This window comes from Nesoenas mayeri, assembly GCF_963082525.1.
Source record: "Nesoenas mayeri genome assembly, chromosome: Z".
Lineage (NCBI taxonomy): Eukaryota > Metazoa > Chordata > Aves > Columbiformes > Columbidae > Nesoenas > Nesoenas mayeri.
The window spans coordinates 52,414,248-52,440,647 of NC_137542.1; the positions used below are offsets into that span (position 1 = coordinate 52,414,248).

Below are 26,400 nucleotides of genomic sequence, written 5' to 3' on the forward strand. Positions count from 1 at the left end.
AAACCTTTCAAGCCAACCTGTTTAGAGAATTTAAGAGGAAAAAAAGTCTTTATTTTTATGACTTCCTTCTGAGAAATAGCTGAACAACTTTCTTTTAAATTTCCCAGAAGAATTCAGGCTGGAGTAGACAACCAGCACAGATGTTAGCTGGACTAGTGAATGTCTGGCAAAATCAGGTACTGCAAACATAGTCTTGTGACCCTCCAAAAATATACCTGTGCTTCACCAAATAATGTAGGTATTTTCAGTGTAGGCAGTTGGTTAACATTTTCTGAAAAAACATATCAATTTGAAATGCAACATATTCTTCTGTTTTGATTTTTTTTCTTCAGCTTTTGTTGGTTCTTCTCTTGGATGTTTCATCATCACATAACTTTCCTAATGATGTCTCTAAGCTGAGCCTTACAACACTTCCAAATCAAGGGCACCTTGCCACTGGACCCTGAAACTGGTAGAGGGAAACTAGAAAACATGCATAAGTCGTAAGTAGAGGAAATTGTCTTCTTTGCAAGTATTGGATGACTAAAGGGCTAAGAAACAAACTGATCTAATAATTTTAGCCGGTTTTTAACTTCTAAATATAAGCCCTACAATTTGAACAGAAACTTTATTCACACTCCACTTGCTGGTGATTCTAAGTAGATATATGCCCCCGATGGGTTCACTCCACAGTTTCTATTGGATTCAGCACCTTCACAGAAACCAGTACCTCAGTGGATCTTCTTGCAGCTTTCAATTCAGCCTCTCTAACTCCCAACAAGTATGCCAGACACTTACTACTTGTCAATGCAAAAATTGTGATACATCTAAAAGATATTACAGGAATGGAATAAAACAGAGGCATTTAACATAACTCTATAATGAGTGAGGAAAAAAGGAAGATGCTAATGTGGCTACAGATTTGAAACTTTCTGAACTTTGCAACAACTCAGATCCAGGATTCCAATCAAGCTTCTCTTGGTACTTCAAGTTTAACCAATTAGCACCCCCACTCTCCCGCCGCACCAAAAATTCACAACTGAGAAAGTAAGTTGAAGGCCATAACAGTTTATTTGGGAAAACTGTACCTGTCTGAAAATGTTGTATGTATACATATCACAGCTTAATTTCCTCCTGGACATGTGCAGGTCATTAATACTAACCTCCTAGAATACTTCAACTGGACCAAGATAAATTTCCAAACAGGTCGCAGTACCTCCATGTAGAATTAATTTGATTGTAGTCTGATCTAATTACTGCAAAGACACTTAATAAAACAGTATCTGGCTTAAACAAACGTAAGCCATGGAACTCAGTTCAAACCTAGCTCATCACTATTTCACATAATTAATCAACACATAGGAAGCTGGAGTAATGCTGGGAAGAGATGTTCAGGGAAGTGGTGAGTTTTGAACATAGAACAAGACACCATGAAGAAGATATAGACTCAATCAGCCCTATGACTATGGTCCTTATTTTATGGTCAACCTTGGTGTTTCCAGCACTCTTTTAACAGCCTGGAAATGGAGTCTTTCCTCACTGATTGTCCCTTCTTTCACAAATACTGCTTTTTCCTCTTCATTATTCGGCAGCTTACTTCTTTGGATGTGTTCTAGAAGCACTGCCAAACACAAGTTGTGCAAAACAGCAGTCTCCAGGCATTTTGGGATGAATCTTAAAACCAAATCTATATTCTTACATTTATTCCTCTAAAACAGAGGCGGGGGTTTAAGCTACAGAAACCCACATAACTAAGCAAAAGAACTGCACATTTCTGGTGCATAGATGAGGAATGATTTGTACTTAGATGCAGCTGTTGCTTAACTTCCTTTTCCAGGCTTTAATTTGTTTAAGCTGTTTGATTAATTTAATTAAAAGCCAAAAAGTAAACATTTTGCTCTATTGGAAGGTTTTGTTATTTTTGTCTAGGAGAAAAACGATAGGATAAATAAACCTCTCTTTCATACTGACCTATAAGAAGAAAACCAATAGGTAAGAAACACAGACTTCAGACTTAATTCAAGGGAAATAAGCCAGAAAACTCTTCAAAAGATAGTGTTTACGTGTATATATAAATGCACCCTGCTTGTCAAAAATATTTATAAAAAAATTAAGACAATTGTTAATTCTTAAGTGTTACAAACATAAAAATGCCACCTGTTTTCCAAGTCAGTTCAGCCAAGACTTATTTTAGATCATTTATATTACTGAACATCCCTGAAAATTTGTAACTTAGTAAACTAATGAATCACAGTGGAGTTTCAACTCAGACAACTGGCAATGTATATGCAAGTCTGAAGTTAAACTGAATCAGCAACTGAACAAAAAGCAGATAATTTCAAACTTAAAAAAATGTTGCAGGCACAAAGCTTGCATTCATATCCCCATGATATAGTTTTTTATTAGGCTAGCTCTTCAAATTTCCACTCACAATAATGCTTTATGCTAAAAAGAAAAAACAACCCTCACTGTATTATGCATTTCAGAAAGCAGATTAAGTGGTGTACTTTTGTATATGTGCTTAACATTCTAGTACATGTAACAAGTAGTCTCCATTTTCATGGAAAGCGTGAAGAGATTTAAGTTTTCCTTTTGGAGTCAACATTTGTTGTATGACAGTACTTGCTGTGCAAACTGGATGGCAGCTGATTTTTTTTCCAGTCAATGTGAGGTTTCATAATCAGTTCCTGTCATAGGCATCAACCCTTCATTCAATCATAAAAATGTGACTTACTAGAAAAGGAAAAGTAGAGTCTAAAGGCACAGAATCACATAGCTGCTCTAGTAGGAGTCTGTAAACAGAGAATTGTTTGAATTTAGGAAATCCAAATCTAGGAAAGTAAAAAGGCATCTGAAGCAGGCTTTCATCTAGCCAGCTTCCTTAAAGACCCAAAGGGTTTTGAGGTCTACAAAGTATGCACTAAAATACCATATTTCAAAAAGCAATAAGGCAAATAGTATACTAATTATTTCAAAAAAGTTACAATGGTAGTGTAGGCATACACAGTTTAACTTAGTTACAATGCCTGGTACTGTTTCTACTACATAGCCCTATAACTGTTTCCTTTCTACATAATTGGAGATTAAACCCGGGTTCCAGGTGAGCACAAAATCATCCTCGTACCACCATCTACCACTGGCAACAGTTCTTCAGCAGCAGAAGCATTTGCTCTGCCGCCTGAGTCGCACTCATGTGAGGGAAGTCTACAGATCAGAGTCCAGAGATTAAACACTGTCATACTTGTGAAGAGCTTCTTCTAGCTTTTGTGTCACTTTTTGAAAAAAGAGTATTTGCTGTTGCAAGAAATGCTGCATCTGCGATTTAAAGTCCCTCACACGAATTTTGTGGAAATGATTAATTTCTGCGAGGGTCGCAAAAGAAATAATGTTACAGCGTTCTTGAATGCCCTCAGCTTTTTGGAGCTCCATCTTCCCCTCTTCCACGTGCCGCTTACTCTCCTTTACTTTGGTAAGGGCTCCTGTGTAAAGAACAAAACAAAATAGTTGAACTGTGAGGACAATTTCCACTTGACCACTTTAACAAGTGATTTAATAACAACAAGGATTTATATAAGGCTCATTCTAAATGTATTTATATGTTTGCATATATACAGAAGAATAAAACAAGCTTTTACATAAAAAAAAAAATCACAGAAAAGTGAATCTTATTTGAGGAAAAAACAAACAAACAAACAAAAGAATCATTTTTTTTAAGACCCTAGCTTGCAAAATTTAGCAAAACATGCCTATTTCACAATCTTAAAAGTCAGATGGTGTCCTTCAGAAAGTAACTGATAAATATATCTGCAGAGAGAAAAAACTGAAAGCACTAGAAAACTAGTCAGATCAATTTAAACCCATATAAACACTAGAAAAATAACTTCCTTAAGAAACTGGCCTTTGTGGAACATCACTTTTCCCAGTCTTTGTGAAATGTCAGAAGAAGATCTGAATACACAAAATCTTGCCTTTACACTACATATACCTCCAAATTAATTATTGACTGTTAGAGTTTATTCCAAAATTGCAGACACCCAGGTAGACCCAACATAGTCTTATAAGAGCTAGAAGAAAAACAGAGCGAAAGAACTGACAGTCCTCCTCCTCCAAATAGCTAATTAAAGCACACACATCCTACAAAACCCAAATATAATCCAAACAGACCTACCCAAAGGAGACTCACTTAGTGACAGAGTAGCAAGATGTGTCTTTAGACATTCATTTTCTCGGACCCAACTACCTTTGCTTTAAATATTACATACATATTTTATTCACATAACTAAAACCAGTCAGATCAGTACAGCTTTTATCTTCTCACAAGATGTTAGTGAAAGACATTTTTCACATCCTTTATGATCACACTTAAGTTACTTGTTCCTTCAACTATTTGTAAGGTCTTAACTGCCTCCTTTCAGATTACAGTTCTTACTGTACACATGACTACAGTTCACTGACAGAACTCTCTTTAATTTGCCTTGAAGAAATGCTTTTCTGTACTCTCTACAGTATACCAGCCAGCAAGCTAACAGAGAAACCTCTCTGTCTGCATAAAATCATAGAAAGTCCTGTATTGGAAGGGACTCACAAGGATCATCAAGTCCAACTCCTGTTCCTGTATATGATAACCCCCAAATTCATATACCATGTATCTTGCAGGGGGACAATCTCCACTCTCTCTGCTGGAGGAGCAGGTTTGTCTTCTCATCAGCCTGAATCCACATGCGTAGTGAACACCATCCAACAGTAAAAACACAGTTCATCAGCAGTAATCCTATCTTTTGTCCTTTCCTTCCTGTGTCTGTTCAACACACCATCTTGAATGAGCCTCCCGCCCGTGCCCTGACACATCTCTGCAATTCGGATCTGGAGCATGACCTTGCGCTGCACACACAGTGGGGCCATGGCCGCTGCTTGCTGCATTTCATGCAGGTGCTTCTCACGTTCCCTTGCCTGCTGCAGCTCATCTCCTGCCCATCTCCAACCCCTCACCAGGTGGACAGGTAGAATGGAGGGTCAAGGTGCACCCTTACTAGAAGCAAGTTAAAATAATCGATGATTTAGCAGACTTGAGGAAAGAGAGTTTGTTGCATTTTTTAATTGAAATGGGGATAATTTCTAAAATCACAGAATCATGCATGACTGCTCCATTCAACTTCTAACAGCAACTTGTTAACTATTGCAGGATGTTTCTAATTGCAAACAGCTGGAAAATCACGTTTTTCTGCTTAATTTGCATTTTGGCTGTGCTGTACATGCTACCTCCTGCCTGCAGCCTTGGTGTGAGCTCTCAGCCTCAAGCAGAAGAAACCCCCTCCAGTGTTTTAAGCTGTTGCAGGGAGGTTATTTACCAGTAAGCACGGACCACAGGCTGCACAGTTGAGGACAATATTCAAGCAGCAGAAGAGCTGCCCGGAGGCCAAGGGCAGTGGATCTCCACGGGGCTGCAGCACAGCCCGGCTCCCACCTCCTGCTCTCCAGGGCCCCAGGGCACACCGGCGTTGTGGCTAAAAGCTTGGCCGCATCTGCTGCAGCTGATTGCCCTCATCATCTTCAACCCAGCACAGAAAAAAACACTGAAAAAAGCTTTTCCACATGCGGCGGTGCCAGCGGTGGGACTGTGCCAGAAGACCTGTATTTTCTCCTCTAAGGAGAGAGGGATCTGCGAGGTAGAGCACAATCTGAAAAATATTTAATTCCCTCTTTTCCAAAAAGGACACTTCTTTCAACAAACAAAACCAGGCTTAGCAGAAATTTTCTCTGAGTTCAGCGGGCATGGCAGGAATCCATGTACGGCTGTGAAAAACTGAAATCTGGGACTTACTGGAAGCCAGATGGAGCTGGCTAAATAAACAGTACAACTCTTCAGTTGTGATGTGGGAAACAGCTTTAGATGTTATTTCTAGAATGACCAAACTTCAAGAAAAATATTGAAATTTATAGCATCAGCAACCAAAAGCATAACTAAGTTCTGGAGCATGCACAATCTTCAAATTATTTTATATCAATAAAAACCACACCAAACACCCAACTCCTCCAGACTAGACATATTATGCATTATATGCTTTTGCCATTAAAATAAAAAAATAGGGAAAGGAATCAGAGGGGAAAATTTGCAACAATTAATACTGCTCTCTTAATGCATATGGATCCATATGGGTCCTACAGTGGAATTTCCTTTAAAAGCTGGGCAGACTATAACCAGAGGTCAGCAGTGTAGGACAAGAATTTATACATATGCTTAAGTACAAATTTTTTTTTTTTTTAAATGCCTCTAAGTGAAGTGTTTAATTATTAGTCAAACAATCTTAAAATAACTCTAGAGAGGGAAAATTTTACCTTACTTTAGGACAATCAAAGAACCTTCCCCAAACACAGAGTAACACAGCACACGTACTTTATTTTAAGACGCAAATGATTATTTGTTCTACAATGTCATTTTTAATTTGTTCAGCATCTCTTAAAGTTTGCAAGACTTAGTTTAGTAAACCTTAGAAAAAAGTGTTAGTTTGCATGGCTTTGCAAGCAGCTTTACTAACAATAATATAACATATTTCATCCTAAGCTTTCTCCAAACACTTCTCCATAGCATAAAGCCCTCGCATTTGAATTTACGTGAGCAAAACTCTAAGAGAGTGCAATGACACATGCAGGTTTCTCATGGTGAAAGGGGGAGGAGGACAGGGGGAGGGAACTGGGGAGCAGAGAGCAGATCCTTGTCTGCATCCTTGCCTGAAAACAAGGATCTTGCTCAGAGATGCCCAAGCAGGGGATGGGTCTCATGGTAATCTCTAATTAGTCTCCCAGCCCACAGTGCCTAACCTGTCTCACCCCGGGCTGTGCACCATGAACTCCTCACCTCATCCCCACTCCTCTGTCCATTGCCCTCAGCACCTCATCCAGCAACTCCCGGCTCCTGCTGCCACCCTCACTGGCTGCAAGCCTCCTCTGGCCTCTGATCACCTACAGAAATATCTCCTGGATTATGAATTTAATGATGTGAACATCTAGTATTGGTTTGGACAACCTAAAAAAGCAAGACGTGTAAAAAACCAAACCCAGAATAATGACAGCCCTAGAAAAGGCTAACTTGATGTCCTGGTTTTGTTAAAAACAAGACCAGTTCTCTTTCAGGAGAACTTAGCTGAAAGGACAATACACTAAGTAACATGTTTTTGGACACTGCTCCAGACTGACAGGAGTGACCAGTGGAATGCTGAAGAAGCTCATGTTCGGATTTATTGCTATAACAACCAAGAATTCTGATAAAATTCCACATGTTCCATCATGAGAGGGGCATATTTGCATGGAGGGGTGAACAGAACAGGTGACTAAAGCTGACCAAGTGAGTATTCCATACCATTCATATCGTACACCCTGTAAAAGTTGGAGATCATGAGGGTCTCACTCTCTTTGACCATGGCCAGCATCTGAGGAGGACCCTGCCTGTGGTGGCCTTCGATTCAAGGCCTGGTTCCAGACCCTGCATCCCTGAATTCAGTACCAGTTTGCTGCGGAGTCCAGCCCAGGACTTCCGAGTGCCTGCCCTGCAGCTGCTACAGCCAACTCCATCCTCTGCCTAGCGGGGGCAGAGCTGTGCTACCCTGGGATATTCAAGATTGGTTTTATATATTTTGTATTATTTTCTCTATTTATTAGTAGCATTAGTAAAGCATTTAAAAACGTTTTTTCAACTTGCAAAGTCTCTCTTCCTTCCTCCTTATAATATTTCCTATGCAGGGAGGGGGCAGGGGTAACAGAGAGCATCTGCCACAGTTTATGGTCGCCTTGCAATTAAACTTTGACAGATTTTATTGGTGGCCTGTACAGGGAAAAGATAAGAGAAACCGTGACACCTGAATTTTAGGGAAAAGAAATAGAAGGAGCCACCTCCTAATGCATATCAACTTAAGGAAACCTCCTGCGGAATACACATCCAGGATAATATCTGCCAATGTACTGTTCCCAGAGGGACGGAACACATAAAAATAAATTCTTGGCTTTTTTTAGCTTCAACGCTACAGATACAGTAAAGTCTTAATGTCCATGCATTTAAACCTCATGGTCTAATGAAAAGAACTTCTGTCAGAAGATCAGGACTAGCTTCCAAACAGCGAAGAGTGCCTGGATCAAAGACACTGCAAAAAGCCATGCTACATTTATTTCTGTTCTTAAAGGTGGGGAAAAGCAGATGTGAATGCCACTTTTCACTGCCCAAAGCCTGATGTTAACCGCAGCGCTCACTGAATATAACTAAGGGCTTAAGAGAAAATCTCAGGTTTCAGTAGTTGTTTTGAAGCGTGAGACAACACAAGATGATATAAACACATTTAACGAAGAACATTTATAGTAATATGCTGGCAGCTGAGAAGACAGAGACAATGTGAAATTCATGCTAGACATAAATACTTCCAAGCTGTAAAACACAGAATACAAACAGCAACTTAAATGGGAGATAAGGAGTCATGAGGAAAAAAAAGAAGTGTATTGAGTCAGCAAGCTGCCCATGCAAACATTCATTGCAATGAGGCAGGAAGAGTGAAATACATTCAGGAAAATTAAATTTAAAAAAAAATGTTTCCTGAACCTGACAGGTCTCAGGTTTGAGTTAAAAAATAGATTTTCATATCACCTGCAGTTTTATTACACTAATAGAGGCTTTAAGATTGTGTGAAAAGTCAGCTAGGGATGGGTTTGAATCCATACTTGAAATTGTACTCACTCTCCTTCCACGCTGTAAGCATGCATATAGACATGTAAACCCATGCTAATGCACGTGTGTCTTCAAGCTCCTCAACTGTACGGTATCATCACCTTACCAGCAGCCAGCCCTACACTGGTTCTTCACACTCTGTGTACATGACACAAGTCCAAGTTGCAGCCTTCAACATGACCAGAATGCAAAAGTTTTGGGGCTTGGCTCTCGAAGACTGCCATCAAGTCTGCTCCTCACTCAACTCCTTTGTTCTACCTGAAGCCAGGTCTGTCCTGCACCTGTCAGGACAGGCAACCAGAAGCCAAAGAGCAGCAGTAACTGCTGAAGGTGTCCCATCTCCCCCTCTCCTCAAAGTACCCAAACATCAGCTTTTGAGTGTGGCATACAGCAGTCAGAAGTGAAATATCAGCTGTGTCTGAAGCTACTAATCCAATAAAGAAAAGCTGAAAGAAAGTGAATTCTTTGGAGGAAGAGCCCTTTTTGGCCTGTATTTGCACAGTGCTTAACATCCATTTCACATCTGCACTTACTTGATTCTTAAAAAACACAAACAGTAATTACTGGTACTGTTCAGAACAGTATCACTATTTCTGAAAAGTCACTGCTGTAGCAGCAATTATTTAAGTGCATACAGTAATACTCCATATGGGAAGAAACACAAAGAAGGATTGGCTAAACACTGCTAGAATATACTACTCGAAGAAGTGGTATCTCTTGAAGTCAGGAAGGTTTGCAATTGACAGTCACTCTCAGGAAAATGTATCATCCATTAAGTCACCCATATTTTAATGCCTTCAGTGTTTCACTCCTGAACACCAAAATTAAAACCCACCCAGCTTGCAGGAGCCAAGAAGTTAATTTTTTAGATCCTATAATTGCAATGCCTTTATCTCTACAGTTATTGAAATACTTATTTCACTTCAGTGATTAATTATGCTAAATCAAAGCAAATAGATTTATTTCACTAGTAGTGAGATAATAGTTTACATGTATGTCAGTTATGATTAGTACCACATGTGTACCTGCTTTTGCAGGTGGGTTGGACTAGATGATCTCCAGATGTTCCTTCCAACCCCAAACATTCTGTGATTCTTTCTTTCAGCAAATATCCATGTTCTTATCACTCTACTTGATATATTGAATTAAAGAATTATTGCAAAACAACTTCAAGGGACTGCAAGAAGACATGGTTTGACAGTAGGTGAGATGTGTCCTTCAAAACAGGCTACTGAAGGGAGAGCTTTGAACTAGCATAACAAGTCCCCTGGCTTTACTTTTACGACAAGACACCATCTCTAAAAGGGAGGGAGAAAATATATTAATGACATGGCTTTCATCAAAGGATGCAAAACCAGAAATTATAACTAGAAGATTTTTCCTTACCTAATAGTGAGGTTATTTAACTACAGGTCTTTGCTTAAAGACTTGAAAAGGCAGACCCTGGGTATTCCACATGCATGTCGCACAGTTTTGAGCTATTTCCTGAAAGAAACAACCGTGGAGGAAACCACATTACCTCTGATCTAGCAGGCTGCTGTCAGAACAAGCCTGCCGACATGGCCATCTCACTTGCACCAGACCTAGCAAAGATGTTACGGGATGACTCAAATGACTAATCCAACAAAAAACTGCATTTGGCCTGGAGGGGAGGGAGGGTGGCTTAGTTTTATCAATGGCTGAGCTATGCAATCCAGCTCAGCCCAGGGCTACACAATCATTAGTTCCAACACAAGGGAAGTTGCAGAAGCACCACAGGAGATTACACATAGCATGAAATCCTTCTCCGAAAAAAGCTCCCAAACTTCCCTCTCTCAATTCAAAGTGAAACGGCAAACTTTTTTTAGCAGAATAGATATTTTACTATGTTGCCAGATTATTTGCTTAAGAACGCCCTGAGCGCAGATTAACAAAAGAAGCCTACATGAAGATTCTGCAAATTCTTTACATTTTCTGGCCAAGATTTAGAATGGAAAGCAGCATAATGGTAATTTGCCTGAAATTGAAACCAGAAGACTTCTCCAGTAGGGAATGAACTGTATAAAAGAAACGTCACAAAGGACCATTACAGTAATTAATGTAAGAATGACTGCTACTTTAAGATCTGGTTTTACAGTTTTAAACAGAAAAAAAGCAATTCATCTCCAACATCAAAGGCAAAATTATGAAGTCATTTGTTCTTTCTGAAAGTGTCAACACAACAAAGTTTTCAAAATCAGTCTTTCTAATTCAAAGATTATATTCTTCTCCTCACACGTGCAAAACTACTTTAAAAAATTCTATTTTCCATAAGGAAAGTTAGAAACATAAATTGAATTATAATTACTTTAGTATTACAGAGGGTTTTGTGTAGATATATGAAAATGGCTATAAATCTTCTAGAATCTGCAGCCTAAAAATAGTTTTAAAAGTGAGGTTTATTTTTTATTATTTTGTTGCCCATTGCTGAAAAAATCCCACAGAATAAAATACTATCCTATAAATCTAGGTTCGCAAATTACAGTACTCTGCTAGCATCTAGGTTAACTTTGACCAACTGCAGGATTCTCAGAATTATTTTTCTTCCAGTTATCCTGTTGCAAAGCTGATTGGAAGCTGTCACCCAGACATCCGTTCTTCAGTTCAAAAATCAAATCACCTTCTAATCTACACAATTCAGAGATTGCACACAAATAAAACAGTCTTTGCTAGAGACTTCAGAAACTTGATTAATCTCATCTGGTGGTTTTAACATACGCATTGATTTAATCAACACATGACTGATTAATGAATACGTTAGAATGCACAGCATCAAATGTCTCTCAATTTTAAAGAACTAGCAGGGTAAATGGATACTATACACGTCTAACTATTTTTTTTAAAAAAATTAAATAATGTGATATTTAAGACCTGATTAGACTCATTGTGCATACATCTGCCAGCTGGTGTACACACATATAGGATGAGCATACAACTTATCTATCCATATCTACGAGGACCGCAACCATAGCTGGGCATATTCAGAGGCTTCAAAACACTCATGCTAATGAAAAAAATATTTAAATGATCACATTGACAATGCGCATTTCAGTTCCAGAATCCTGCAGAGGAATCTACAAGCTTTGGTGTGCAGCACCTCCAGCACGAGCGTTTTGCTGGGCCATGCTCCACCACACTGCTATGCCATCAACACACCTCAGTCTGCCCCTGAAACAGCTGATAATAGGAGGGGAGAGCAACATGTCAAAATAATGAAAGAAACATTAAAAAATTATCAGTTTATTGCACTACTGCCCTGCCTAATCTCATTAAGAAAACAAAAACAAACAAACAAAAAGCCTGTAGTGCTTTTTACTGCATGTAAAAACTGTTTAAAATTGGGATGGAAATATTCTATTCAAATCTTTAATACAGTGACTTTAAAGCTAACGTATATTTAGATGTAAAGTATACAAACAGTGTTTTAAGCAAACAAATGACTCTTTTCCAGCCACTAAAGCATGTCTCAACTGTTTTCAGTACTTCTGACTCCATAGGTACCTACAGAGATGTCTGAAAGGAGGCCTGCCAGGAATAATTTGATCTTAAAATCCAGCTAAATTGTGTATATTGCTGTCTGTTATTACAAATATAGTGTTTTGCACCACAGTCTGAGAGGCAAACACTAAGAAATGCTGGTTTTGCCTGGTTCTAAGGCAGTCTGTATTCTGGCACTCACGTGTACCATTTAAGGTGCTTTTCTGTGGTGTGGCTTCAGGTGACACTGCATACTGGGGTGACAGAAAGAACTGAAAGAAACTTAACTGGGCCGGTCTCTTGAAACATGGTATATTTGCCTGTTAAGAGAGCCAGTCATGTTTTTCAGCATAGACACACTTGAAGATCTAGGCCATTGCAATTTGCAGAAGTACCAAGATGAAACCTTTCAGTGGTTTTAAATACTTCTTACTAGCTTACATCTAACAAGCTTTTAAGATAAATTTCTGCTTTTCCAGAATTTAAGTTGGTGTGTTAAAGTTCATCCATCACACATTCTGAGAACTAGTTTCTCCCAATTAGGATGCTAAGAACAGGCACTCTTCCTCTAGAATGAGGCTACAGACTCTTTAACAGCTTTTGTAAATGCCCTGTTCATAATGCTTACTTCAAGACCGCAACCTAAACCAGGAATGATGCTATACATGTGTGATATAAATCTATTTTCAGTAAAACTGGTTAACAGCATGAATATAAATGTCTCCTCTGAATCTACAGAAGACAAATATAAGTCACAGTCAAAATGCATCGAAGCATTATTATATCAAATGGTAGCTTCTTCAAAATTTTCTTAAGATCCATGGTTTGTGGATGGACAGGAGAAGACACACAACACCACGTATCAACATCCATATACCGTTATCGAGAGAAGAAAGCATAAATGCCGGCTGCACTGACTTGTACATCCCTTCTTTATTGAGGCGCTATGAAAGAGCTGCTTTTGGATGTCATTCTCTTCAGCCTTTACAGAGAGCGTAATTCACAGCGTTTGCTTGCCCATCATCAACTACTGTCTTAAGATAAGGAAATACAACATGCATAGACAGTTTAAGATAAATTCTTACAAAAAGAGACAAGATCCCTAGCACCCTTTAAATTCTGCAGTATCTCTGTAAGGATAAAAAGAAGTAGACTCTTTGTTGCAGGAAAAATATGCAAAGTAAACCATTATTAATGTAACCAACTAAAATATGTAAGACAGAAGTAGAACATGTGAACATTACAATAACACGCTATATTTATATTATAGATAATAAATGCTATGTATTTTATATTGCCATATTAATTTAAAATTGTAAATATATGTGTATTAAATTAATATAGCATATATTGTAATAGAGAATAGTATAGTTTTAGAAAGGTAGAAGACAATAGTTTGCCTTTTTAGGAGGAAAGGATCTGCTACTTTGAGTTTGGGCTTACATAAAACCGCAAACAACTTGAAAATGTCATGTCATTATCATGATATTGGGTAAAATGGGTCTATTCTTCAGTATACAGCCAGTTACCCAGCATATTTATTCATGCATATAAAGATTCAAAATGGTAAGCCTGAAAAAAAACTAGAATAGCAAGTTGCTTTTTATCATGGGAGAAAAAAAAGCAATGTAAACTCCCAATCATAGCATAAATCTGCTTTTCACATGGTTTCAAAAAAACTGCACGTAGGCATAAAAAGGGTAGCTCGGTTCATCACAATCATGTAAGTTATCCACCTGTGATGGGTACCTACCTAAAACAAAGCCTGAAGCCATCACTTCTTCCTGCTTTGCTACAATAACAACCCGAAGTCACTGACAAGAACTGAATACACTGTTTAAATGTATATATTCTTTCACTAATTTAACGAGACTCCACTCCAAACTTTAAAACATACTTTTAACTAGGGTTTTAAAAATTTTATTTAAATCCTTATGGCCTTCATAAAAGATACAAGCAAGACTGTATAGAAAGCATTTGCCACTTGTTTGCTCTAGTCCCGTAAGACTCATGTTATGCAGGCCAAGCCAAATGTGATTTCATCTTTTTTAATTAAACTTTTAAAATTCTGTGCTATTTGAACCACACAATTAAAAAGTTACCAGGTGGATGAGTTCATATAGTTTGTACACATTAACTTGGTGTTTTAACTGTTCAAACAAAGCCTAACTATGAAGTCACAGAAAGATTCTGGAAAGGCTGGAACATGTCCTTGTTTCAAAGGTGACTTGCAAAATAGAAAAATCTGCCAACTTGTTTGTTTTCGATAATGTGCTTACAAAAACTTGGAAGAGCTCTAAGAGCTACTTTCTGTTTCCAGTCTACCAGTTCCTGACTTTCCTGTTTGGATGGAAGTCCTTCCAGCAAGACCTGGAGTTCTCTGAGCTGCAAGAGAACCATTTCACCATCTAGATTCTTCATAAAATTCAAGCTGAAAAGGTATGACATAGTCCTTAAAATAAAATTACTTCATTTTTCTACAGATGATCTCCAGAGGTCCCTTTCAACCCCAAACCTTCTGTGATTCTGCAAAATAATTTTTAATTCTTCAGTATCTACACTGTCCTGCTACTCTCCAGCTGCCCACAAGGTCTTCTCAGTAGACAGGACCTCACTGTGGTGAGCAAGTACCTGTAAGAGCACAGGAGGTGACAAGGCACTGCCTGCCATCAAACATGAAAACAGGGATGAGCTCTGATCAAAACTCCTGCAGCCTGCTGGGATCAAGTGGTCAGTCAGGATAGACTTTCTGGTGTACAGTAATGCGAGTGGTTTCTCCCAGAGAGGAACAGTTCAGAGTTCAGCAGTTCCTCCCTGCTACCAGACATCGTTGAAAAAAAAAAAAAAAAAAAAATCTATCTATCTATCTATCTAACTGGAGTCTTATGAGCTATGAAATGTCTCTCTGTCATCAAATGTGTACCATATCAGGCTAGTGGGTTTCAAAAGATAACAGGAAAGAGAAAGACACGACTGCATGATTCTTTTTCCTTTAACAATCTAAGGTAAGAAGAGATTATGGGGAGAGTGGAAAAGAAAAAAAATAAAACCAACATAGTTTAAAAACCCATGCATCTTTTAGGCAGGCAGGGCATGGAAGTCCTTTTTTTCTCTCTCTTGTTTAGTCTTCTTCAAGAAGGCTATTGCTCAATTTTAGCCTTGTTTACTGTCCTCTGATTTTCACAGAATCACAGAATGTTAGGGATTGGAAGGGACCTTGAAATATCATCTAGTCCAATCCCCCTGCCAGAGCGGGGAAGTGGTAATTTTATACACTTTCTAAATGTGGAGATTCTTTTGCATTTTAGCCGTCTAAAAGTCTCAGCTTCCTTTGGGTTACCTTCAAATACTGGGAGGTAAAATTGCATGATTCAGCAGCAAGCAGACAATGCTGCATCACTGATGTAACAGCAACAGGGAGGATGATAAGGGAAAAAAAGTCATCCTGGAGTAATTCATCCTTTCTCATCTAGGTCTTTAAACGGATGAAATGTAGGTACCAATCTCTTTTTACTGATGTTAGGGTCATGTGGCTAGGATTACATGCCTAGGTCTCAGCCAGTAGCTACCTGAGTTGAACCCCATGCAAAGTATATGTATCTGAGAGACAGAGAAGAAAAATAATGGATAAAAGGAAGAATAGAGATGTCCGCACAACAAATTTAAGAGGTTAGAAAGTAAGCAAGAGAGAAAAGCACTGCTTTTACACTATGATATAAAATTTTAGGTGTGAATTTTACCCATTCTGATTAATTTGTGAATGCACATAGCCATCCTTCCCCTGAAAAAAAAAAAAGTGGGGGCGGGGTGGGGAGACAAAAGAAGCATTGCTGGAAATGTTACAGAGAGTTCCAGGTCTCAGTGTTGTTTGGGGTTTTTTGATGCTGGAAATCTTGATGCCTTTCCAGCTGGAATGTTTTTTTCACATATAGTTCTTTAAGATATTCTAAAAACACAACCAGCACGTTCTTTAAAGCCAGTATGTAGAATTAAGGTTGCTTCAGGTAAATAAGACCATTTGCCTTATTTTACTTTTCACAAACAATGATCAAGAAGCAAAAAACTAATTCAGGTATTTTTTAAAATAAGTGTCTTAAATCTCAGCATGCCGAGGAAACAGAATTGTTACCTACATCTTAGAAAATATTTATACCACTTTCTTATATCTGTTGTATAAAAATCTTAACCAAAATTTTGTCTAGCATTAACATCATAATGTTAAGAGAAAGGAGAAATCCAGAAAGCAGAGATGAAACAGCAAGTTAGTATTTCTTCTACTTTCAGGAATCACAAAAGGCCAGTTATAGTAATCCCTCAAGCAAAACTTGAAAGAAAGAAACCTGAAAGCCTGTAACTTCTCTACTCTCACTAAACAAATATGAAGATAGCCAGTCAAACATGAGCTACACTACTAGCATATACCATCTAAAATTCTTACATGTGCATAAATTTTCTGAATCTAAACTTGCACAGGCCTGCAGTGAGCATTTCTGTTGACGATTATTGAAGTCAGAAGATTTCATCAGTTGAGTGAACTCTAGCAATTAATATTTAGGAATTATTTTGCCAAGAATGCCTAGGGAATTTCCACAAGTAGACCTTAAATACACAGAATAGAAGGCATTATCCACTAAAAATCAAGATGAGAGGGTGCCTTTCTTCTCAAAATTAGAGCAACTGGTTCTAGTATTTATTGAAAAATACACCACTTCTGCAAAAGAAAATTACAAAAGTGCAACTTGGTTTTTGAGCCTCCTGAACTTAATATTGCTCTTCTACAAATATTTTCTGAGGCTAATGAAAATTGAGTACAAGTATATCTGTCTAAAATATTTGGATTTTCCACTCCACAAAACATAGGTATGCACAGGAATACTTTCATACAAATACTTTAGAAGCATTCACCTGTTGGGGGTTAAGGCCTGGATTCATAGAAGTATTTGGATGCTTAGATGCTTAAGACACCACTCTGCCATCACGTACCCCTACACGTGCCAGTTTTCTCCTAATTGTTTAGTTTTTCAAATAAAACAAGGACTCATTTGTAAGGGATGTGTGCCTCAGGGCTGATATGCTTTGTACCAGCCTGAGTGAGACTCTCAAACCAAGCGTTTCCAGATGGAAATGTGGGGTTTCCAGTTTGGTGTGCTCTTCACTGTAGAGCTCAATTCAATGAATCTTCAGACCTAGACTGGAACACACATGAAACTGGGTAAGGTCTCTGACAAAGCACTGACAAGCTAATCCTGAACTGGCATGTGGGACAGAACAGTTAAAACCCTTCCTCTGTCTCTTCTGGAGCAGGAGCTTCCTTCCCTCACAGAACACTCCTTAAACACTGTGTGATCAGGATTAAGGACGCAGAGGGAAAAGAATAATTTAATATCTCCTATTGAAGCTATTGCCATTTCATAAAACACTTACAATATTAATAAGATAATAAACAGTTTTAAAATGTTCCTACAGTCCGTTGGTTCACATATTTTACACAAGTGACCAAAATAACAATCCCTTTCTGCAGACTTCAGACCATGTATGATGTCCTCAGCATGGTAGGCAGAAAGACCTGGATTCCATAGCAATTAAAAACACAACGGTCAACACATTCTCCTGCTGATGCGCAGACAAAGCAACAGCAGGGTTTACATGGCTTTTGTTCATAATTCTAGGTGAAAAGACAAAGGCCAAACAGAGGGAATTTTTTGTCTCCGACTTACAGATTCTCTGCCTTTCTTTTTGCAGAAGTTGCAGAAATTATTAAAAACACCCAGAGGTACAGACTTCTCAGTCCATACCACAAAACACACTTCCAGATCACACTCAGCAACTGCTAAGCTATCTGCAGTTGAGCAAACCTGTAACAAGACAAGGCAGTTGAACACTCTATCCACAGCCACGGGCATGCTTTGGGCACAGCTGACTTTATTTTTCAGTCCTCCTCAGGCCTAAAGGAATACAGAAATGGAATCTAGAAGAGGCCTTGGCTTTTATCCCAAATGGACAATATGTTTGCACTATGTAGAAAACACAGGAGAACTACTCCAGACATCAGAGTTTTTTAAAAAGGCACAGCCACATAAGCAACGCATCAATCAGGTTGCTCTTTCTGCCACTTCTAAGGGTACTTTGGGGTCACTTTACTGCACAAAGAATTAGTACAGTAGAAAATAAAACACTTGAAAGGCATGTCAGGTCCATTATTCAGATGATCTGTTATCACCAACAGATATTTGTTTAGTCTATACAGACAATAATAATTCTCAAAACTGGCAACTATCCCAGATAGTAAATTTAAAGGAAAGCTCTTATGTTGCAAGAACACCAAAGAGTTCATCTTTTCATCTGAGGTTTACAATTTGGAATTGAAAAGTTATATCTCGTTACAAGTAGCTCTTAAGAGTACCAAACCAGCAATTTACCAGGTGCAAAAAATATCTTCCTCTCAGTTTTCCTTCAGTCTGCCTGTTTTGTAAAGTGAACAACAACAATAAACATGTAATTCACTTCTAACCCTGTTCCTATCATGAATGTGGATGCTCCAAAGACCAGTCTCTCAAGCCCATGCCATTTTCTGATGGCCACTATGTACCAGGGATAATATTGTGTTGAAGGCAGCGTTGCCCCAGAGGTGATGGAGCATTAACACCTGCATGCAGACCAGCTGCACATTTCTCCAACCAGTTCCAGGACAGTGCTCTGGCACAAGATCAACTCTACATACATCATGCTCATGTGCTGCTCTAGTGGAAGCTAATTCAGATGAACTTTCCTGGTTCAGCAAGGTAAACTTAACCAGTAAGCACAAATTCAAACAGAACTATAAAAGAAACAGCGTTGAGTCAAACATGCATCTTATTATTCCAAATCCTCTCCTCAAAGTCTTATCTCCAAAACTACTGCAGTGAAGAACTCTTTATAGCCTTAAAGCCCAAGGATATATTATTTAATTAGTACATATAATCTGCTGTTTTTTCCACCTAATAAAAAAATCTTTCCCTTTTATTTTTTGCAGAAGCTTACAGATAATCCTATTGCTAGTTGACAACTCATTTTAAAATGCTCTGCTCCCAAACATGAGCCATTGACAAGGCCACCCTTCTTTCCAAATTCAAATACTTGAAATTTCTTATCAGAACACAATGCCAGAGCAGCTAGCAGAATAACTCCTCAAAGGCTGAATTGCACACTACCCTTTTCTCTTCAAAGTAACATTATTTAAGTTTCCACTCAAAATTTTCAAGATTCGACAAGAGAATGGAAATCTGAATTTGATGTATCCAGCTTTTATGAAAAACTTACTTTCTTAAACAACAACAAATTGTGCACTTTCTACCAACTCTGTTTCCTCAGATTTTCCCAGCGATAATGCATACCTCTCAAATGCCCCCCTTTTTGATCTGTTGAAAAAACTCTTCCAACTCTTTTACTGTCAAACTCAAGGTACTGTTCCAGATGCAAAAGTCTTGAAAATGTCACATAAGGGCACAAAAGACAGATTCACCGTAAGTGACAATTCAAGCTCTACCTCTTGGGATGCAGAACATCACTTACTAACCTCCATAATAATTTTCAACAAAAGAAGCTCATGCATTTTCTCAGGTAACTGTTACACACATGCATTTCTGCAGAGCATATGTGATGTTTTCTTGGTCTCTTTTACAACTCAAATCACCACACCTCCCTGATCTTCAAGTTGAAAACTACATGTAAGGAATATTATAGCAAAAAGAAAGAATGATGGACTAGTCTTCTCACAATGGTGAAGAGTATATAAAGGTCATTAATTTCACAGCAATAATCTACACAGATATAGTCCTACGAACTTCTATTTATCTGAACAAGTGTCATTAGTTATATAGCAGATAATTCTTTCATTTTTGGACTTTCTTATATTCTGACGGTTCACAAAGTGTCATGCAAACAGCAACCTGAGGCATGTTTCAGCTAGAAAGATGTTGCAAGGATAACAGGTAAGCAAGATATTTTCATGGTAATAAGCACAGAAGAGGAACAGCTCAAACTATGAACACTGTGGGAGACCATTATACTTACAAAGGCATCAGGAGAGTTTACTGCATGGCCAAACTAAGAAACCCCAGCAGCTCTGAACATCTGTCTGACACTGCAAAATGCACATATCACCATGTGCACCTGAAACAAGGTGGTCAATCATAGCACCTGCATCTTTAGATTACTTCATATTTTTTATCAACTAGACCAAAGATTTAAGATACCTAATGTACATCAAAGAGTAATATCATGTGACCTCCAGGGTTCATAAACAAGCCCATTAATCTTTAATGTATCAGCAGTATAGGCAGATGAGGTTTCTTTCAGAGATACACAGCCAAACACAGCAAACTTAACCCGCAAAATTCCCAACTATGTCTAGACCTTTGGCACAGAACAAAAAATTACCACTGATGTGTTTTTTGTACTTTTAGCAACAATTTACCTGAATAAACACAGAAAGACTTCAGTCAAGCTCAGCAAGCCAGACACGCGGCAAATTTAGATTCTGGTCCCTCCTTCTGTGTGCATACCACTGATACATAAAACTTCATAATTTCACAAAACATGTACGGGTGTTACCTTTCTGAACATGGATGATGTCTGGAAAGTTGGCCAAGTGCCCCTGATACAGCGCTAACAAATCCATCACAGGATCTAGGTCCTGCCGTGGCTGATCTGCAAAGAGGTCCCCGATGGCATCATAAGCTTCTGCAGTGAAGGCTATGGCTTGGTTGAGGCCAGCTGAAAAGGTCTGCTGGTCCAGCTCAAATGCCTGACTGAGGCACTTAAAAGAGTGCCCCACCTTCTGGTACTCCTTCTTAAAACCAGTGACTTGTTTGCGGGCAAACTCATTGGCCGTGTGATTAAGCTGCAGGGCACTTTCATCCATCTTCTTCGTGAAGGCTTTGAAGCCATCCACCTGGCTTTCCACCTCCTGCAAGTCCAGGCTGGCCCCAGGGCCTGTGGGGACACTGATGGTCAGGAAGAAGTTGGCACCCACCATCTCATCCTTCTCAGCCTTGCGCTTGCCTTGTTTCCAGGCCTTCTCATCTGTGCTTGGACAGGTGAGGAAGTGCTGGAAGGCATCACATTGAGCCAGCACAGGGTGGCTGCACATGTGGTCCATCCACCAGGCCAGGCCTTTGCGACGTTTGGAGATGAAGTCCTCCTCAAAGCGGCCCGTGGCCTGCTTCTCTGGCAAGTGAGGCACGGAGATGACAGGGAACTTCTCGGCCAGGCGCCCATAGAGCCAGTCAAAGTGCTTGTAGCGGCGGTGCACCTGCTGCCCTGTGTGGCTGGGCACCAGCTTGTAGGCAATGTAGCTCTTCATGCCCTTGAACTTGGTCTGCTTGGTGGGGTCCTCAATGGAGCACTGGAAGGGGTAGGGGTTCTCCTGCCACTCGGGGCCCTGGGGACCCAGCACCACGCACAGCTTGTCGCCATCCTTCACGAAGCCCGACGCCTCGCCCAGCACGAAGGCCTCCCCGCCAGACTTGACAAAGGTGGAGAAGCGGTTGAGGTTGCGGCTCACGGTGGCCGAGCTCTTGGCACCACCGCCGCCGGGCGGGTGTGGGTGGCCAACTGGGTGGCCCCCGCCGCCGCGGGAGCCCAGAGAGAGCTCGGACCGGGTGGACAGGTGGTAGCGGCCGGAGGCGCCGCCACCCGCCGCCTCATAGTCAGGGTAAGAGCTGCCCAGGGCACCCGGCTCGTCGGCCACGGTAGAGCTGTCGTCCCAGTCGTCGTCCCAGTCGTCATCGCTGCCCTGGCTGGGCTGGTAGGACCCGCCGTAGGGCGCGGGCGGGAAGGGGTACCCCGCGGCGGCGGGGGGCAGCGGGAAGGGCTCGGGCGGGGGCTGCTGCGCCGCCGGCTTGAAGGCGGCGGGGGGCGGCTGCGGCTCGAAGCCGCCGGCGGGGACGTTGGCGTAGCGAGCGGGCGGCGGCGGCTCGGCGGCGGGGGCGCGGATCACCTGCACGTAGGAGGCCGGGAAGAGGCCGCGGTCGCCGCGGCTGTTGACGCCCTCCAGCCAGCCCTCGATGTCCTGCTCGCTGCACAGGCTCAGCACTTCGTGCTCCCGCAGCGAGATCTCTCCGGGGTTCTCCGACCTGAAGTCGTACAGCGCCCGGGCCCGCAGCGCCATGGCCCCGCCGCCCCGCGCGGGGGCTCCCCGCCGCCCCTCACCGGCGGGGCTGCGGCGGGCGAGCGCCGCGGCTGCCCCTGCCTCCGCGTCCCGCCGGTGGGGACGCTGCAGCGGCTGGCTGGCGCCCCGGGCTGCGCTCGCTGCACTGCGGCGCGGCCGGCTCCGAGTCCCGGCTTCACCCCGGCGGGCGCGGCAGGGCGCGGGGGCCGGGCCGGAGACCGTCCCACGTCGCCAGTTTCGCTAATCCAGAGCCGAGAGGCAGGGCGGAGGAGCCGAGCGCAGAGCGGCCGCCCCCATCGATGGGCCTGGCCCCGGCCCGCCCCGCCCGCCCCCTGGCGTCCGAGCGGCCGCGGGGCTCCCGGCGGGCCCGGCCGCGGGGCGGGGTCACCGCGGGCAGCGCCTCCCGCCCCGCCGCTCTGCCGTCTGGGACCAGGTGTTACAGGTGGTACCGCCTGCACGTGCGGCCTCTTTCAGTCCGTTGCCTGATTTCTCATAAGTCTACAACTCGGTCACGTAACGATTCCTCCCGCCCCCCAGGTGTTCCACCACTTCTCCAGGTTTGGCCGAGAAGCTTGCGTGCGTTCTCAAGTGCTCGGTTTTCTTTCCAGGGCCCGTGGGTGATGAGCAGGACAAGCAGATGTCATCGCTGCTTCAGCACCTGCATGAGATGCATCACGCACAGGCTACAGGGGGATCGCGCTGTTTCTGGACGTCCTCCTACAGTTGATCGTTGCTTACAAAGAAAAGTAAGGTTAAAGTAAGGAAAGTGTGCATTTTAGTCGTGGATAATACACGTTTTAGCTCTATCCAAAAACGTGGCAATGCTGATGATGTTGGTTTTCTGTGGAACAGCCTCAATCCCATGCCAGTGTTTTTTTCCCTGCACTGATCATTTCCCCTCATAACTCCTGCGGCACCCGGTCCTGTGTTGTCTAATGGCATGAATCTCATCCCATTAATCATCTCTGAGCTCTCTTTGGGACCCTGGATACAACAAGTTTCTCTCAATATTTCTACCTGTCCACAAACAATTAGAAATAAGTTGTCTGGAGGAGCTGTGCCTGTTCAGTCCCCAGTTATTCATGTTTTCCCATCAGCCTCCTGCAAGATAGGCAGTTTGTGCTCATTCACCTGAAATAGTTCAAAGAGTACGTTGCTTCTCAAATGTCTTTGTGACAATTCGCCTTCATCTGAGCATCACTGGAATCATCTTCAACTCACCAGAATGCTACAAGATCCACTGCTTGCTTTCATTGCTGGGGGTTTTTTCGTGCTTGGTACTTGGGTTTTGCTGTTGTCCACTTTTGTTCTTCTGACCTTCATTCTTCTAATGTCATTGAACATATTATCACAGTGCTTTTCTGTTGCGGTTTCTTGGCTTGTGTTCTTTTTTAAAATATATCAGCTCACCACAACCTAGAATGTTAGTCTCAGATTCCTTCATTGTTTATCTCTGGAAGTCTGTTTTAATTAGCTGTTATCAATGGTGCTTGAAGAACCACACTGGTCACCACACAAACAGCTCCTCACCAGCCAGCCCAGGGGAACGGATTCATGTTGTGTCACCTGTACCACCATCTCCAAACCCAAGCACTGAATTTGCAGCAGCAATTTTATGGAGAACAATACAGAATATTCACATCAGTGATAAGATGAGAAGTATCGATCTGCTCCTGAGAGGGAGCCAGCAGCTGCCCAGGATGCTGCAGCTGAAGACTTCGACTTAGACAACTCTTTATCCAGGCTTCTGGGTTTTCCCCAATAGCTCACTTGGTACTGGTGGAAGCATGCCTGGCCTGGTGAAGATTAACCCCCCAGCAGGCTCTAAAGTGCTCCTCAAGCCCTGCAGCAGCTATTGTCATCACTCTTCAGGACTACACAAGCTCATTTTCCATCAAGGTTAGTGATCATCAGCATACTGCCACTGCAGCCGGTGCACCGTCAGCCTCTGCCTTCGATGTAGATGTGGTTCTCTTCTGCCGAATGCAGAGATTCCCACGGTACCTGATCTGAAGTCCAGTGTGCTGCCCTCCACCCACGTGTCCAACCTGGAGTAAGAACTAAAACCCCCAACAGGAGGTAGATGTGGATCAGTTTAACCTTGGTCTTAGATTTCACCCCAAATTCTGACTACCGTGAACAAAGATAAGTGATCGGGGATTTGTATTCCTTCAAAAGTTACTCCTAACATTGATCTGAGACATCTTGTGCATTCATTAGACTCCTCACAGGTTAAACTGGAGGAAAATTAGGTCCCGATCTGCCTGTTCTATACTGCTTACTGGTTTTTACATATTTTACTGCTTTTACTGATCCAACTCCTTTCCCAAACTCTTCAGTCCTATTTGTCTTAATTTTAATGTCCTTTATCAAGAATATGGTTTTATCTGAAATAGTAGGGTTTTTTTCATGTGAGGTGATTAATACTGGAAATGATGCAAATCTACCAGATGTGTGTAAATAGATACATTTGAGATTTGCTTTCATTGAACAACCTGGAGTGATGAACAAAATGCCTTGTGGAGCTGCAAAGCTGGTTCAGGGATGGGGTTTTGCTACTCCAAGCGGTCATGCCAACACCTGACAGGCTGTGGCTGTCACAGCCAGGGCAGGACAAAGGAACAACATTGGTAGTCTGCCTTACGTCCTTGAATCTGGTGGTGAAGGTGGCAGCTGCCCTGCTTCTCCCTGCCCTGCTCAGCACAAGTGGTCTAACATTTTCTTCATAAGTACTGGCTCAGTATTTGTACCTCAAACAGACACAAACTAATGCATCAAGTTCAACAAGTGCAAAAACTGCTATCAGGAGAATTTGAAGGCATAAGATCTGTAAAACTAATGAGAATAATATTTCTTAAATAAATAAGTGTAAACTAGTGAAGTGGTTGTTCTCTAAAATCTTCTATTTTTTACCTTGAGATTTTATCAAGAATTAAGTTACATAAAATTGGGTCTTTTTTTGTTGTTGTTGTTTTTTTCAGGCACTAATGTCATCAATAAGGCAAAATTATGAAAGGAAAAAGTGTGTTATACTATATCCCTAGTGGACAAAACTGCAAAGAGAACTTGGAACAATAATAAAGCTGTAAATGACATTTTACATCTTTCTTCCACCAGTGAGTCAACTCTGATTACCATGATGTATAAACACTTTATCGTGGATGTTAAAATTAACACTTTTAAAACCTCAACAATTATTTTCAAGAAAACCAACCTGCTAAATTAGAAGGCACTCTGAAAAAAAGATTTTTAAAGGGTTTGAAGAACTCAGCTTCTTAGGCCCTTGGTAACCACCTACAGTGCCAAGTAGGAGAGCTGGATTGATTGAGCTTCATTTCTTGTCATTCAGGGTAGTAGAGGCAAGGACTTCAAAATAAGAATGGCACTTATTGACTTACAGCATTTTAGCCGCACGAAGCATGTATCTGAATGCTTTTCTTGCTTGGAAATTTATACTATCTTCATTGGGAACTGAATTTGCAGAGGCAAAGTGAATGTTATTTCGATCTTATTGAGACTGATAACCTACGATTCAGTGAAAATGTTAATTATTTAATGTGTTCCCATGGATTTGTAATTTGAGGGAGGAAACTGAAAGCCAAATGGCTACTGATGTCTATGTATGGGGTATCTCATTGTTTTAATTTGGAATTAGGTATCTCAAGACGCCTTACAATATATGCTGAAAGAGCTGTTTGAAAGCAGCATTATTTGTTGTTCTGCTCAGGTGCAAAAGCTTAAAATAAAAAATTTGGGAACATTCTGGTGAAAAGGTAAAGATTTTAGGCTATCTTGAATTAGGAAAAAATGAATGAGTAGCAGCTTTGGAACTAAAAATAATGGAAATATGAGTCACCGTTGTGTAACTTTTCCTTGAAGCCCCCAAATCTTTCCTTCATTTTTTTGTTAATGTTCCTCTCTGCTATCACTTTTCTGCTTCAGTAAGAAAAGCAAAGTGATTTTCCATGAGAGAAGATGAAGCTCTGGTGACACTTAGCCTTTTCATTGTGACGATTTCCCTTTGTGGACCCTGGAAAAAGAGTGTGTGTCTTAATATCGAACAATG

The 26,400-nt window shown here is 41.1% G+C and overlaps 1 protein-coding gene across 1 annotated transcript; it reads right to left on the reverse strand.

Annotated features, from left to right (window-relative positions):
* Positions 1-3,204: 3,204 nt before the first annotated feature.
* Positions 3,205-22,334, reverse strand: SNX18 (sorting nexin 18; the record flags this gene model as incomplete). Its single annotated transcript, XM_080362887.1, has 2 exons — positions 3,205-3,458; positions 20,777-22,334. The coding sequence occupies 2 exons, from the start codon at positions 22,332-22,334 to the stop codon at positions 3,205-3,207; spliced, it is 1,812 nt and encodes a 603-aa protein (XP_080219013.1).
* Positions 22,335-26,400: the final 4,066 nt, after the last annotated feature.